Source organism: Aplysia californica, unplaced genomic scaffold, assembly GCF_000002075.1.
Source record: "Aplysia californica isolate F4 #8 unplaced genomic scaffold, AplCal3.0 scaffold00529, whole genome shotgun sequence".
NCBI classification, from domain to species: Eukaryota; Metazoa; Mollusca; class Gastropoda; order Aplysiida; family Aplysiidae; genus Aplysia; species Aplysia californica.
This window is the reverse complement of record NW_004797799.1, coordinates 336,847-353,822: the sequence shown is the minus strand read 5'-3', so window position 1 is coordinate 353,822 and position 16,976 is coordinate 336,847. Positions and strand designations below refer to the sequence as shown.

The 16,976-nt window shown below is 38.8% G+C and overlaps 1 protein-coding gene across 1 annotated transcript in view; it reads left to right on the top strand.

Moving 5' to 3' along the window:
• LOC101851290 overlaps positions 1-16,492 on the top strand; it is a gene marked incomplete in the record, with an annotated part of 52,205 nt that extends 35,713 nt beyond the window's left edge. Inside the window, 7 exon segments of the mRNA XM_005106363.3 lie at positions 215-421; positions 2,816-2,960; positions 5,596-5,773; positions 7,513-8,344; positions 10,255-10,463; positions 11,677-11,822; positions 12,945-16,492. Coding sequence (XP_005106420.2) covers positions 215-421; positions 2,816-2,960; positions 5,596-5,773; positions 7,513-8,344; positions 10,255-10,463; positions 11,677-11,822; positions 12,945-13,087 — 1,860 coding nt within the window.
• Positions 16,493-16,976: the final 484 nt, after the last annotated feature.

Here is a 16,976-nt window from a genome sequence, read left to right as displayed (position 1 = left end):
TCTCTCTCTCTTTCTCTCTCTCACTCTCTCTCTGTCTCTCTATCTCTCTGACCCCTTTGCCCCCCTCCCCTCTCTCTTTCGCTCGCTCTCTCTCTTTCTCTCTCTCACACACACACACGCACACACACACACACACACACACACACGCTCTCTCTCCCCTCGCTCTTTCTCTCCCTCTCTCCCATCATTGTTTCACACAATTTCCCCCTGGCAGGACCCGGCCTTCTTAGTGCTGATGTGCCTCCAACTGCTGCGCGCCCTGAGCCACATACCAGGCAACGTGATGACCATGGTGGCCAGCCAGACGACGGCCGCTGTTCTGGGCAGCATGGCCGTCTACAAGGACGACGAGACGGTGCAGAACAACTGCCTGGACATTCTTGCCAAGATGGCCACCTTCATGCCCAGTGTTCTGGAGAAGGTCAGTCAGTGTAATAGTAATAGGAGGTTGTAGGGCTATTGCGACCAAATATACAGTCAAACCTTCTCTAACAGCCACCTGTACAGTCAAACCTGTGTAAGACGGCCACCCATTGTCAAGGAGAAAAGTGGCCGTATAAGACAGGTGGCCGTCTTAGGCAGGACTGATCGAGATGAAGAAAACAAACCATTCCCATCTGAGGTCCCAATCGAAAGTAGCCACATTATTGTTGTTGGTTTGTATTTTATTTGTAATTTTTATTTGTTGCTGATTTTGCGCAAGGGTGACAATAAAACGAAATGTGTCAGACGAGGAAGATTGAGTGCCTTGTTAAAACAAACTCTTGGGTCGCCACCACTCGGAGAACGAGCGACGCTTCTGTCACTAGTTCATGTTGACGTCCATTGCTACTTTATTACAGACTGGGTAAACAGTGACCACTCATCTCACTTATGATTTGTGTATGATTTCTGAGCGGGGCTTATGAGTTATGAGGGATCACACGCTTACCTCACCAGCAGCTGAAAATTGGTACCTATTGGTCAACAGTGGGATGAGCCTACGCAACATGATCGGTTGGAGGGACTACCTAACAACAACGACAGGGTATTGAATTATGACAGCTCGCCCATAAGGCCAGGGGCCATGCACAATTTATGACAAAACGTAATGAAGTCACTCAGGTGGCCGTCTAAGACAGGTATTATTGCTTAGTGTGATAGGGGTTGTGTGTTAAAATATTGTGGCTGCGGCCGCGTTGGACAGGTGCCCGTTTTACACAGTTAAATTATATAGAAAAAACGCAAGGGGGGGAAATGGAAAGTGGCCGTTTGTACAGATGGCCTTCAAGGCAGGTTCGACTGTATCATACAACAATCACCTGTATAAGACAATCACCTGCATAAGACAACTGCCTGTATAAGACAACTGCCTGTTTTAGACAATCACCTTGAAAAGACAATCACCTGTATCAGACAACCACCTGTGTAAGACAACCATCTGTATAAAACAACCACCTGTATAAGACAATCACCTGTACAAATGGGCACTTCTCATTTCCTCCTTTTCATATCTTTTTACATTAAAGTGGCACTGTGTAGGATGTCAGCCTTTCTAAGAGAACCACTTTTCTCCTTGGCAATGGGTGACTATCTTTGACAATTTCCTCTTTATTTCTTGTGTCTTAATTACCCATCTGCCTGCCTTTTTGCTAACAAATAAAGTTTTCAGGAAATTTAGCTCACCGCAAGTCATGTTGAATATAAGTCTGGAGATGTATTTAATATGGGTGGTTTTCCTACTCTGTGATGAACTTTGCAATTTTTTAAATGAGAAACTGTGATCATCCTCATATTCCATGTTAATGACCTGTGTATTGTATTTCCTTTAATGTGAAATATTATGCGCCTTGAAGGAGAGTGAGAGGAAGAGGGAGGGTGTGTGTGTATGGAAGTGGGGGTTGGGTAGTGAATGATTGTAGTATTTCTAATAGTATAATGCCATATATTTATAATTTCTGTTGCAGAAACTGGTGATCACACGCTCAGTATCTTTTTATGAGGTTTTTAAAAAAGCGTATTTTATCAACTCTATGCGCTTCCCTCTTTTTTCTTCGTATGTGTAATCTCTTTTATCTATCTCTCTTTAAGTTTTCTCCTCCCTCTCACTCTCTCTTAATTTCTTTTACTGTTTTCCAATTACTCTTCCCTCTCTGTCAGCCTGATCATGTCTGGGGCTTGGTTTCACCTGGTGAGAACACACTTCATTCCTTTTTTTTGGCTGACTTTCTCCTCTTCAAAGTGTAAGAGCAAAAGGGGCGGAGAAACAGAAGTGAGATGATTGAGTATAGAGGGTTGACATGTGAGTCAATGAAGTCATTTATGTGGGTGGTTGGCAGCTGCTCTGGTGTGGTTTGCTTCTTCTTTCCTATCAAAATCTATCGTCTCTATCCCTCCTGCTTTTTTTGTGTTTGTTACTCTCTTGTAACACTTCTCTTCGGCACTTGTATGACCTTATTGTGTTGCAAGTGCCATAAAACTCATACTAAAACAAAAGAAGTCATTTATGCTTTTTAAATGGACAAGGCTATGAGATTATTAAATTAATAAGTATTATCAATGTTCCTCCTTCCCCCTTGCCCCCACCCCTTCCCTCTCTTTCTCTCTCTTTCTTTCTCTCTCTTTCTTTCTTTCTCTCTTTTTCATTCTTTCTTTCTCTCCCTCTTATTTCTCTCTCTCTCTTTTTCTCTCTTTCTCTCTTCTCTCTCTCTCTCTCTCTCTCTCTCTCTCTCTCTCCCTTCCATCCCCTCTATCCTTGTCTCTCCACTCTTTCTCCTCATCCCTCTGTCCTCATTCCCCCTTCCCCTACCCCTCCCTCCGTGCCTCCCTGTATCAGCCCCCCATGAGGGAATCGAGCATAGATCTGGTAGCAATGGCCATGAAACTCCACACAAACAACTTGACAGTCATCCAAGCTGGCATACGTACCCTGGCCAACTTGGCAGCCACACTGCATTCCCTGGCATTTGCTTCCATGATTGGTGAGATATATGCTTTGGTTGTCTGTTTTGGTATTTGTGTTTTTTGTTTTATTTCTTTTCTTGTTTTTTCTTTCTTATTGGGGTTTTGAGAAGTTTTTGTTCTTTTTTGGGGGTTGTTTTTGGCAGCTGGAGGCACGGTTGTGGTATTAATTTGATTGATAGGGAGGAGGTTATTGTGACCTTCTTCGTAGACACACTTTAGATTATAAGTCCATAGTCAATTTAATATCATGGATAGGCAATTTTCTTAACTAGCGAACCCAGTATGTAAAATTAAAACATTCTCATCAACATACATCGCAACAAATACAGGGGCCCCTCAAAGGTGCGTTTTGTCACCAGTTTTATTCTCATTATACACAAACGATTGCCAAATAAACAACAATAACATCTAGTTGATAAAATTTGCAGCTGATTCAACCAAAATTGGGCTAATTCAGGCTGACCATAACGAAACCGCTTACCGGAATTTTGTACCTAACTTTTCTGAATGGTGTGAAAATCATAAGCTGCTTTTAAATGTGAAAAAAAACCCAAAAGAACTTGTTTTTGATTTTAGATTAAAGAAACTGCCCCTGCAGCCATTCGAAATTAAATGTGAAAAGATCGAGCAAGTGTCAGACTATAAGAATTTGGGTGTTACAATAGACAACAAACTCAACTGGGGTGTCCACACTTCTCTTCTGCATAAAAAAGTGAACAAAAGACTATTTTTTCTAAGGAAGCTAAAGTATTTCAAAGTTGATAAAACGTTCATGTCCATATTCTACCATTCAACCATAGAAAATATCAATTTTTGTATAACAGCATGGGCCGGGAACACAAGACAACAAGATAAAGAAAAATTAAATCGACTAATTCGGAAAGCATATAAAATTTCAACATCTACATTCCCCTACTTGGATAAATTGTACATAACAGCTTGCACTAAAAAAATTAATTCCATCTTTTTAGACAACAAACATCCGTTGTTTCCTCAAATAAAAACATCAGTTAGAAGTAAAAGACCTAGGCTTCTGATCTGTAACAAAGAAAGATATAGGTCATTTCTACCATCATCAATCAAAATGCTTCCGTCTTAACCATCTTGTATAAGTATACTTACGACCTTAGAGCATGCATCAGAATAACATTGAGTGTGTATCTAGCTTAAGATTATTATTGTTTATATTGCTGCTCATTTATATGATGCATGTGATTGTAAGCCTGCGTGTGTGTGTGTGTGTGTGTGTTTGTGTGTGTGTGTACACGTGGTGAATCACCAAACGAATGTGCCAGGGTCTGGATAATAAAGATGTATCTTATATTATATCTTATTATATTATATCTTATTATATTATATCTTATTATATTATATCTTATTATATTATATCTTATATTAAATATTATATTATATTATATTATATTATATCTTATAGAATGTATACATCGTACCACACCCCCACTCTTCCTTGCATGTCGCATCTGTCATTACTCCAGAAAAAGCGAAACTAGTCTAGAGCAAACACAACAAACGACTGGAATATTCCCATGGGTGAGAAGCTCCCAGATGTTCAAAGTCAGGGGGAGGGGGGGAACCACACTAAGTTGTATCATATTTTAGGGAGAGAGGAGGATAGTGTTCATATCTTCTTGTTATCATTATTTTATCCTTGTTAACATCCCATTTTGTTTTGGAAGAGGCATCAGATGTTGAGAGTCGAGTCTTAATGAGTTGTGTTATTTTTCTGTGTGTAGTCTCTCCCAGTGAGCCCATATGTTGCTGGACATACAATACCTTTGATGTGTAGATAAAAGGTCAGATGGGTATTAGTATTAGTGTTCATTTTGGGATGTGCAAGTCCAGTATTTTGGACTCGAGTCTCATTCCATGTAAATTTAGAATACTTGAGTGAGTACTTGAATCCTGAGCAAAGGCTCAATGTGTTATTTACTGATTGGTTTCATCTTCATCAAAGAAGACTAGGTGCTTGATCTTACCATGGATAAAACAGGAGAACTGGTACATGCAGTTGATTTTGTTGCTTTTGTCTTTAAACCAAATAAACATCTTAGAATTATTAATTTGTCTCATATATATCATAAGATAGCACTAATGTTCTATCATTGTTTGTTCTGAAAAAGGGGGATATTAACATGTTCTTATGCACAGTAGAATTGTAAATGGGCTGATTTACCAATGTCATGCTCATACTCTGCCATAACAACTTAGGGGGAACTGCTGCTTTTTCTTTCTTCATCCTTAACCTTACTATCGTCATTATTCCTCTACTTCTTTTGTATGTTTGTCACTCACTGTGAACTGCTATATCCGGGGTGCTTTGATATCCGAAGTAGACTTTATGCTGTTGAGGCTAGTTAGGTGAGCAGAGTAAGCCTGATTCCCCGTTTAGACTTCTCTGTTGACATCCTCCCTTTGGCGCTCATATGACCTTATGCAGTTGCGAGCGCTGTAAAACCTTACCAAAACGAACAACAATTTTTTTCTGTTTTGTGATTGCACTTTTCAAAAGGACCACTTTTCTCCTCGACAATGGGTGGTCACCTTGAACAGGTGCAACTGGATATGTATACTCCAAATCATCTCAATTATGGCAATGGAGGTAAAGAGCAATTATGATAATTTTATTGACAGATTCCCCTTACCCAGATCTGCGCACCTACATCTCACTGGTGATGAGCGTGCTGGAGTACCTGTACCACAACACGCTTGCCCTGGTGCGGGACGCGCTCGCTGTGTACTGTGCTGATCTCACAGTCAAGATGGATGGCCGCAGGTTTCTCTTTGAATGTGCCAAGATGGATCAGTTAAGGTGGGTCGCCCGGAAAGATGTGCACATTTTATATTATTGTGCTAAGTGTCACAGTGACTGAGTGACAGTGTAGGAAGCTCATCTCTTTGAGCTAATCTGGTATGATCTGTCTCTTATGCTTCTTTTCAACACTGCTATTTTTGTGAGCTCTTCCTCGCAAACAGTAGCCATGACAATATCATTACAGTTTAAACTACTTCTCAACTCAGTTCAGTATGAGAATTCAATAACAGAAAGGCAAAAGAATTCGTAAAACATACGGGGCTATTGAATTTGGTGTGTTTTTTTCATCTGCATAATACTGCCCTCCAAGCAAGGCATAGCGATGTATCTGATCGATCACCTTTTAGTTTTATTGGTTTGTTACACTGAATTTTCTTTGGTCAAAGGCAGGATATTGTATCTGCAGTCATAATAGTAGGTTTCAAAGTGGTTAAGCTGCCTTTGTGACTAATCTCTATTCCATCGTGAATGGCAGAGTGACGTATCTACATTTCTGCTCAATCATGTTTAGGAACATTCAGGTTATGTGTCGAAAAGTTTTTTTGGGAGGGGGTTTTGTTTTTTTGTTTCAAAATTACGAAATGTGCAGTTAGGTTGCTCTACCTTTGGATTGCAGAATACTCTGATGATGACTGTGAAACTATTTGCATAGTGTGTACATTTAGAGAGAATATCAACAAGATCTCCTCACAACTATTTTGAAAAATGTTTGAGTTTGGTTTTTTTCATTAGTCAGGATTATTCACATGTAAACGAGTTACCACTTTGAGTATGAATCCACACAGCATTTGGATGACCGTGCTTGTGGGTCTTACATTGTTGTCATCACTTTCATGTTTGTCTTTTTCTCTTCACTTAATGATCAAAGTAGTAATGGTCTATTGGTTTTTTAAAGTCCAACAGACAAGAGTTGATTAGACAGAGTATGCCACTTTTTGTAAGAGTCTTTTGTTGTTGTACAGGTACTCTCTGGTACTTCAGTTATAGTGAGACATCAGAAGAATGTCCGTTACATCCTTGAGCAGTTTCTTTCTTCTAAACAGATGGCTGATGTCTTGTCCTAAACTTCTCAGTTAATGGAACAAACAATTTGTATTCCTCATTCGTAAAAAAAAAACCAGTGTCCATTGTAGCATGTTTTCAAGTGTGACTCATGAGTTTAGCCACACAGTTCTACTTTTTTTTCTTTTTAAATTTATTATGCCCTCGGAAGTCCTGGATACTTTAACTTGTAATAAGTTTTTTTCATAAATGTTTTCTCAGATATACTTAAGCTTTGTATAAAGTTCTCTGTTATGTTTGCTCTCTTTTTTTTAAGATGGCGAATAATTACAACTAGTGTAGTAGCTGTAGTAACTATAATATAAGCTAGCAGTTCTTCTGGTGTATTAATCAAATATTTTTACTCTCTTTACTTTCAAATTTAAAAAGGTTGTTTGTCAAGAATACGAAAACAGTTTTGTCGTAAGAGAATTTCAAGTAACATTTCACTCTTAGACCAGATAAGAAAAAGGGTACAGTGTTCACTGAAGAGAATTTTTTAAAATCTCAGCCCTCTGTTACTGTATTATTCCATTTATTGTGCTTGTATATTGATGACTGGATGCAAGACTGACAAACACTATTACTCAATTTGGGGTTAGTACCCAGCCATGGATATATATTTTAAAAGCACTTTTCATGGTCTCTCATTTCAAGCCAAAATGTAACATTTGTTTTATTTATCCTTTTCTTAGGCGTCAGTGCAAAATCTGGGAATCTCAGCCTGATATGGAACGCCCAGTTGTGAACTTTCACGATGAGGTTGAGGATGACGATGCCTCAACTAGCATTTGCAATGGAGCCGAGGATGCAGATTCCAAGGATACAGATGGCGAGCACGGTGGAAGTTTAGAAAAGGATTCACTTTATGAGGATGAAAATGGTGGTTCGAATGGAATTCTAAAGAAAGCTCGATCGTTTGAAAATCTGAAAACACCAGACCGCCGAGTTTCTTTCATCGATGAAAATGATTTACAAGGACACGATTCGTTTACATCGTCATCGTCTGAGGCGTATTCACCAACCCCTGGGCAGTTACCAGATCCTCATCCTCCAGACAACAGCAACGGGGTGGAGAGCCCTGATATACAGATTTTGTCCCGGAGTTTGATTTACCCTGCAAATTTCTCCTCTGTGGACAGCAGCGACGGCGAAATAATTCAGCCAGTGAACACGTCATCATCAGCGCTAGACAACTCCGTTCCTCCAGCAAAACCCGCTCGCCGACCTATCGGTGCTATTCCCGTGTGCATTAACACACCATCCGACAGTGAACCTGAGCCAGGGTTCCACTCGCCAGATGAGACAAATGGCAACGTATCTAATGAAAGTTGTTCTGACGGTCACGATGGTAGACATTCTGAAGTGAAAAATGTGAATCAAAATTCGTCGTCTGTTTGTGGGTCATTCGATTCTTCATCACCTGGATCTTTATCTGGGTCATCACAGTCTCCATGCGTTGATCTGACTGATTTCCGTTACTCTGCTGCTGATGAAAACTTTATGAGACGACTGATGAGTATTCAGGTAAGGCTAGGGCATTAATGTGGGTTTGTCGAGTGCAATATGTGGAACTGAAATTTGAAATGATAACGCTTCCCTTAGTTTTTCAATGATAACACTGGCTGCAGGACATTGCTCTCTACTACTTGGGATAAGTTTCTTTGATTTGGTTATCCTCCACGTGTGGTTGAGGTTGAAATGCACCTTGGAGGATTGATATCTGTTTTTCTTTTCTTCTCAGTGGCTTTTGTCATAGCTTTGCTCACCATATTAATTCTTAAACAGGGAATCTGTTTTGGATTTTGAGATTATTGAATGTCTTCTGAGTATGATGTTTGACCTCTGTTCAGATGTCTATGTTCTCATGTCTTTGAGGCATCAGTGAAGACTTACTCAGGTGCCCTTAAGATTTCTGTCGAAATTGTATTGGTCCTTTTTTGGATGAGATCTGCTGGTATTTTTGTGTTGTCTTCCCTCTTTCTCTTGAGTTTTTTTTTTTACTGTGCAGGTGATTAAGGGTGCTGTAATATGGTGTGCTCTTTCTACTTATTTTTAGTATTTCTGTCATGTTATATGTACAATAAAGTCCTCTTAATAATAATAAATAGCATTTGTATAGCGCACAATCCTGCTCTACAGCAAGCTCTATCATGCTCTTTACACTATATATTATTACCCCAGCAGACCATAGGACACTCAGAAACATTCTCAGCTTCCCGGGAAGCATAAAATGCAAGCAGCTGATTAAGCACTCAAACACTAGCAAACTTACAAGATCTTTCATTGTCTATAGCTGGGTACCCATTCCCACCTGGGTAAAGTGAGGAAAATTCGTGTAAAATGCCTTTCCTAAGGACACAACGTCAGGTCCCAGATGGGATTTGAACCCACGACCTTATGGTTGCGAGTCTGGGAACCTAACCACTAGGCCACGGATGCCACCCTGAACATGGTTAATTTGAAAACAGTAATAAACTGAAATAAAATAAAGTCTCTGATTTTTTTCTTTCTTTTCAAGCAACTTCTCTGAAACAAAAATGTAGCTGAACAGAAATTATTCAGCCGATTTCAGTTTTAGTGGACTCCACTGTATTATGATTAGTCCAAGTGAGCAGTGCCTGTAAGTTACTCATTTTGAAGGTATCCCAATATTTTGTTCCTTGGTTGATACTTTTGAAGTTCATGCCTGTATTCTACATGTGGTAAGCCTGTTACTCCCCCACCCATCTTTTCAAGACAAAGTATAGCGGTAGTCATTTGATCTATTACTCAGCTGTCCTGAATATCAGAGTCAGGGTTGTTTTGGTATACATGTAGTGTAAGTTCATACCACCTCATCTTTGGATTTTAACAGCTATGAGGCCATCTCCATGAAATCATTTAGTTTTTCTCCTCTCTGTCAAGCAGTTGATCATTCACAGCTTTTAATCCCTTCACTGCCAGAACTCTTCAATAATGGTATCAAGTAGTTTATACAATCTCAGGGTAGGCTGTGAAGAGGTTTTTAAATATTTGAATTAAAGATCTGGTCAGGAAAGTGCTTTAATTTTAGATGCACATTGTCAGTGAGTAGAGTGGTGTGGTCTGCTTCAGTATCTTTTCAGTTTTTGCTTTTTCTCTTGTGGATGGTTGACGGGTGCTCTGGTGTGGTTTGCTCTTTCTTTCCAATCAAACATCTATCGTCCTCATCTCTTCTCCTTTTGTGTGTTTGTTACTGTCTTGTAACACTTTTATACCTTGGCACTTATATGACCTAATTGTGTTGCAAGTGCCATAAAGCACTTATCAAAACATCTTGCTTTTTTCCTAATTTACTTTGCTTTGAAAAAAGTAGATGCTGCTGTGCTGACTGAATGTATGCTATGCTAACCGCGCCCACCCCCTCCCCCCCCCCCCCCCCCCCCGTAAATTAATTCTATTTCCCATTTCCCCAGGTAACGTGTCACCTATGCTCGGCTTCTGTGAGAGGTCGTGACCCCCAGGCATTGAGACTGATTGACTTGCCCCTGTTTGAGCTCCTGGCCCGCCCTGGCATCCCACCTGGGGTGCTGCAGTTTGCCCGCAGTCAGTACAAGGAGGAGACAACTCTGATGGACACGGATCCCGCCACTGTCATCAGTGTCATCGATGCCGTCAGATACAAGTGAGTCGTGGCCACAGCTGATGATGCAAGAGATGCTCAAGTTGTCACACATGTGTCACATCGTGGTGGCATCAGGCGCTCGTCAATTTTTGGTCATAAGGAGTTATTAATCATCTTAAATAAAGCTCGTTCATTTATCTTGTTTTTTGTGAAAAGCATACACTTGTATATTGAATATGTCTGATTGAAGGAGGTGGGGATCAATGGTAAAGTTATCGAGAAAATGGCCACCAAAGTTTAGTGACTTCCAAAGCTTAAGAGTCCTTGGAAACAGCAAATTTACATTTACTTACATTTACATATGAACCTTTAATCATGTTTTTCAGTAAAATCCACACGTAAATAAGTTTTTAAATAGACATAGAAAGTGATGAATCAAAAAACAAAACGTTGATTAAAAATTGCCAAACAAGTGGAAACATGCCGCTTTCTTCTATTTGATTATTTGACGAGTACCTGATTTAAACATGATGCCTCACATATCTACAAACTTTGCCCTGCTCAGAAAGAGAAATTACCCTGGGATTAGTTGTTTATAAAATAGTTTTTGATACTGCTACAGCAATACTGCTTTCCTTTGCATTGCGTTTGACACTTTCAAATGCTTTATCCTTTGATATATGAGCTTCCCTTTGAATGCAAATCCCTTTGCCTAGACTAGCCATTTTGAATTTTCATTTAAATACCAATTAGACCCTCATTTTTGTTTTCTCTATCCACAAGTGAAATTACTTTAAAATTAGATGCTTTCTATACTTTTTTTGTGTGACTTAATAATCTACTTCGCCCTAAAATGTTCATTTTCTAGGCCAGAATATGTGGTAAAGTGGAAAGCGATAAGAAGATACTTTTCATCCATATTTCTGTTTGTGGTATGGCCCTATTCCCACCAACAGTTTACCATCATTGGGTTAATTAACTTATGTTTAACCCAAAAACTAGTGTGGGTGGAGGGTGGCACTCTTTGGTCAAATGTCATTTCTTCCCCTCTATTTTTTTTTTCTCTTTGCATACCTAACTTTAATCTTCCTCCAAACGACTTTTATTTTGTCAATGTGCTTCTCTTTTGTCAAACTAATTCTCTTTTCTCACATTGTGGTATGACTTTTACCCTGTGATGTTTAAGGGTCATTGTGTTATTTTGCGTCCTTATAACTCACAAATATTATTTAGAAAATTATATACATTTTTGGTGCGTGTGTTTGTTCCCCAGGATGTTGGCCTTTGACCTTGTCCGTAAGAGCCTGGAGGTGCTGGTCCAGAGTCTCACTTCAAAACTCCACGTGAAGATGTTTTTCCTGGTGGGAGAAGTACTGGCCAGTGTGGTCAGAGACACACAGCTCTCGCCCATCGCAGCGGGTAAGTCACTTGTACTCTCCTTCTACAGATGGTTGAAAGGGGCCAGTCTGGAAAATTCTCCTTCTTTTCTTTACCTCTGTGGCATCTGACTGTCTCTATTGATGGGTGGTTGGGGGGTGCTCTGGTGTAGTTTGCTCCTACTTCTCTGTCATACAGCTATAGTCCTTATCTCTCCTTGTTTTTTTGTGTGTTTGTTACTCTCATGTAACACCTCTAATCTTTGGCACGTTTATATGACCTAATTACGTTGCAAGTGTTGTAAAACTTTTGCAAAAACTAAATCTTTCCCTTGATTTTTCCGTTCACAAAATGACTGTTATTATGTAAATGTGCCTTGCTTGATTTGTTGTAAAAACTGTCTTTCCTTCTCTTGTGGCTTCAGTCTCTCTTTATAATGTCTTTTATATTTTGTGTGGACTTCATTTCTTTCATGTGGATGTGGGGGGGGGGGTTGAAGGTGTGAGAAAAGTTTGACTTTAAGGCTTTACCTGTACGTGCAATACGTTGTTTTTGTTTTTCATCATGTACTTCTGTCTGATATGCAAGTGATTTGAGGATGCCACTGTTAGATTGTTCTACTTTTATTTCCTTCTCTTATTTGTGTCTATCTGTCATACTTTTTCTCTGCTCTAAAATACTTTTTTTTTAATGTTATTGTGTCAGTATGCTTCTCTTTACTCGAACACAGTGTCTGATACTCCTGACAAATGCATGGGGTTGTGGACTGGGATTTCTCATATACAGCAGCAGACTGTTGCTGGTTGCTCCTGTGTTTCCTAATCCTTCTATTTCTTTTAAATATTACCACTATCAAAATGTTTTCTTATGCAGGTGGATGGAGGGTGCCACTGGTAGGTCCTACTCCTTCTTTTATTTCCCCTGTGTTGTTTGTGTTCATTTGTCTTACTTTTTCCCTGCACTAGATGTCTTGTTACTGTGTCCATGTGCTGTTCTTTGCTGAAACTTAAGCTCAGTATTTTTGTAGTGATATTTTTTTTTCCACCTTCAGATTGACTCTCTGTGATGTTTAAATTCCCCACTGCCACACATAAAATTATATTTTCTCTTCTTTTTAAAATATTTCGTTTTTTAATTTTTTTTTATTTTTTTGTTTTTGCACAGATGAAGAGTATGTCTCTGGCCTGGAGAAAGAGCTGGTGTCTGTGACCAGTGCACTCAGTGAACCCTGTGCCAGCGCTGCTGTTGCTGTGAGGGAGACATTTTGCAGCATGGTCAAAGGGAGAATGAGGACGGGCCAGATTTGAGCTTTTGCATGTAACGTGTGTGACATACCTCTCCACCCCCCCCCCTTTTCCCTCTTTCCCTCATTCTGTTTGTGTGAATGATGCTGAGAGTGAGAATCTGCAAGTGTTGCACCCATGGTCTACTGCCTCTACATACTGATGAATCACTAGGTTTTGATATTCATGATGCCACATAACTTTGCCCTGGGAGGCTGTCACTGGCAACCCATGAAAGGTTTTCCCATCGCTATTTAAATGAGAAAGTAACTCATTTCTGTCACCTTGACGACCACTATACAGCTGCTGTGTCATATGTCTTTTGCCTAACTCACACTTTCAGTTCTGAGTTTATCTGTAAATATAAACTGTTGTACAATAGCAAGTTGTGAACTGTATTGTCACTTTTGTGGGTTGATATATTCCCTCACTGTGTGAGAGTAGTGTTGTCACATCACGCATTTTGTTACTTTTATGTATGTTCCCTTATTCTTTACACTGAACAAAAACAGTGAAGAGATAACTTTATTCATACTCGTAGAAACATAATATATAGTTATTTACAGTTACAGTTATTTTTTTACAGATATTTTTATGCCTAGACACAACTCGGGCATATACCTCGGGACATTTTACAATTACAATTGCAATAATTTTAATTGTTGCATGTCGTGTGTACAAAGACAAAAGATAAACTTACAGTAGAAATTGATTCTGTCTAGGATGTGGGGCCAACATGGGGTGGATACTACACAGATTTTTTTTTCTGTCTCAGAACTGCAGTTTTATGCATTTTGTCTGATCTGTAAGTTCTTCTCTTTGCAGTGTCGGTCTTAAGTTTTTCTTACATATCTTGTTTGAATTAGGAGTTTCGAATCATCTGTTGATACTTGTATCTCTTTCCAAGATGTCATCACTTTCTGTCATGAGGTTTGTTGGCCAGTATAATTATGTTACTCTCTGCTGGGTGTGAGTTCATCCATTTCACTGCATGTACTGTAATGAACAACTGTTTAAAAAGTACAGATTGTGACATACGTGGTTGGCGGCTGCTCTGATATGGGCTTTTTCTTCAACTTTTGGTTTTCCTAGGCCATTCCTTGAGAAACGTAATAATTGAGTTGACACACTGTTGACTACAACTTTACTCAGTTTAGATTACACCCTGACTTCACCAAGCAATTGAGATGTGCTGTCCTCTGAGGCTGATTACCCTCCCAGAAGAAGGTGCTCCTCCTGTTCATTGCCTCTGACTTTTTGTTCTTTCGTAATCCTATCTGTTACCGTCAGTACGGAGTCGTTTGGCTTCTTTGTATATGGGAGAAAAGAAAAGTGGGAAGACATGGAATAATACCAAGGGGCTAGTCCAGGATATGGAAAGTGTTTGTTTGTGGCCTATGCCTTGATGCAGTGATGATAATGATAAATGGAAGGAAAACAGGTTCTCAAGTTTCTATCCAAGTACATGTAGTCCTCTTCAGTCCATTGTTACCCTTCCTAATACTTTTGCAATCTCGCCCATCAAAACTTGAACCTCTGCACTGGGAAGAATTAGGTATCTGGAACATTACTCTGTTCCCAGCATAATGTGTGATGTATGTGGAGTGGGATGTTTTTTTAATCCTCTTTTGTACAGTGTATTACAAGATGTCCAGTGTTAGTCTGATCTCAAGTCTATTTATGTCTTCCACTTGTCCACTAGTCTCTTGTCTTGTGCCCTTTGCTGCAGGTTGTCAGAAAAATAGCTGACTAATCAAAATATGATCCTGAGTAGAGCAAAAAAAACCCTCTTTGAGTTAATATATATTTGTCAGTTGTTGTTTTTATGTACACTGTCACTTTTGGCTTTTGGTCTGTGCCTTGTTGATTGTTCAATCTTTTTGAAGTTTTTTTTTTTTTTCACCTTTTGTCAAACATGTGAGTTTGAGATTGTTGAATTTTTCAATTTGAAAACAAAAGAGGAATAATGATCATTCCTGTTTGATATCTAGGCATAAAATCTTGGCCTTCTCTCTTTGGGCAGGTGAATTGGTCAGAGCACATTATACGTTATGTATTCTTTCTGTTGTCGAAGCAGATAATTTTACTGTGCTGCTGTTGTTTCTACTTCTATCTAGATTCTAATCTGACAATCACAACGTTGGTGCACTACATCTCAGTTCAAATAAACAAAGAGAAATTTTATTCCACAAGTGAATAGTGGCTCTGCTGTTTTAATCAGACCCCTGAACACATTACTGTTTTAGAAATCCTCTTTTTTTTTTTTTTTTTTTTTTTTTAAAAGCATATTGGTTATATCAACCGAGGTTGTGACTTTTAACAAGTTTTATTTTCTGCTCCATTTACCACCATTCCAATATTTTTTAACTTTCAGACAATGTGGGAGATCTATGTTGTTTAGTGTACCTATAGTGAATCCCACCTACCCCTTGTAATTAACCTTTAAAAATGTGTTAAATGAAATGTGATTATCTCCCTTGTATCATGAAGTTCTTCGTTCTTGAATGTTCTCCCCCTCAATTTGTAACATAACTAACCTTAAGCTTCTCAGTTGTCATGCTCTACGATGTTGAGGAGGGAAAAAAAGCTTCATTGAAGCTTCGAAGCACAGAGTCACTATTCATGTTATTTGAATACTGTGTTAAAATATAAAAATCTATCCCTATCCTCCACTGTTCAATATTTACTAACTATTCACAGTGCTATCCACAGAGTGCAAGTTGTACGGGTGCACACACAGTGCAATATGATGATGTCATGTCACCTTTCATAATGCTTGGAATTTCGAATAGGGAAAGAGGAGCTTGTTGCTACAGCCTACTCTTGATTTCTTGGATACACATTTGTTGGGCTTCAAGTGTCAAGTACAAAGTATTGCTGGATTTACCTCAATTATTTTAGGTATAATATGCTCTTATTTTACAATGGATTGAGATAAATAAGAATGCCTGTAAAAAATCACGTTACATTTGAATGACTCTGCCACACTTCAGATAGCTGTGAATTGCGCAAAAATTGTGAATATTGAATAGTTCGGTCAAATGGACACATCTCTACTCTCTTGTTGTGTCAATTCAGTGTTTGATTCTCTTTTGAAAGTTATTGCGGTGTAGAGAAAAAAGTTTCATATTGAAATATGATTTTATACGGAGAAAGGATATTTTAATCTTTCAAATAGTTGTTGAAGGAGTTATTTGATTTTTTTGTTCCAACTTAACTCAACATTCCAAATGTGTTTCGAAAGTGACTTCAGTTTACTGACATACAAGCTACTTTTGTTTTGCAGAAAATGAGATGGAGAATAATGTGAAGTGAATAAGAGATAGCACTGTTAGACTTGATGCTGTTGCTATTATAGTAAATTGTCAAGAAGGTCATTCGTAAAATACTGACAAAGATTGTTGAAATCTACCATGGGAGAAAAAGAAAGTTATTTGTGTTATTTATTGCCTGTGTGTCATAGGCCAATGCAACATAGGATGATGACTGTCTTAACAAAATGTCAGATTTTTTTCATATTGATTGTTTTTAATGATTGTGTACTCGAAATGTTTTCATAAATGGTTGCAAATTTATGTTGCTTATGGTGCTTTTTGTTACAATATTGAAACATTTATTTGTCAGACATGTTACTCTGCTTATTTACCTATGTGCTATGGGGTTGTTCAAGAAAATATACCCTTTTTTCTTGAGATAACGCAGCTGCTTTGTCATCAGCGGGCACCTGCACTTGCAATAACTTGAAGCTGTGGTGAAGCATTGCTGCTTTCTCCTTGTTATGTGTGTTGTCCTTTGACCAGCAGCCCATGGCAAAGATCGGTAAGAATGGTCATACAAAATTGTTATGGACAGTTTCTATTTCAATGCTGATATGTGGGTGATTGGCAGATGCTCTGGTGTGGTTTGTTCCTTC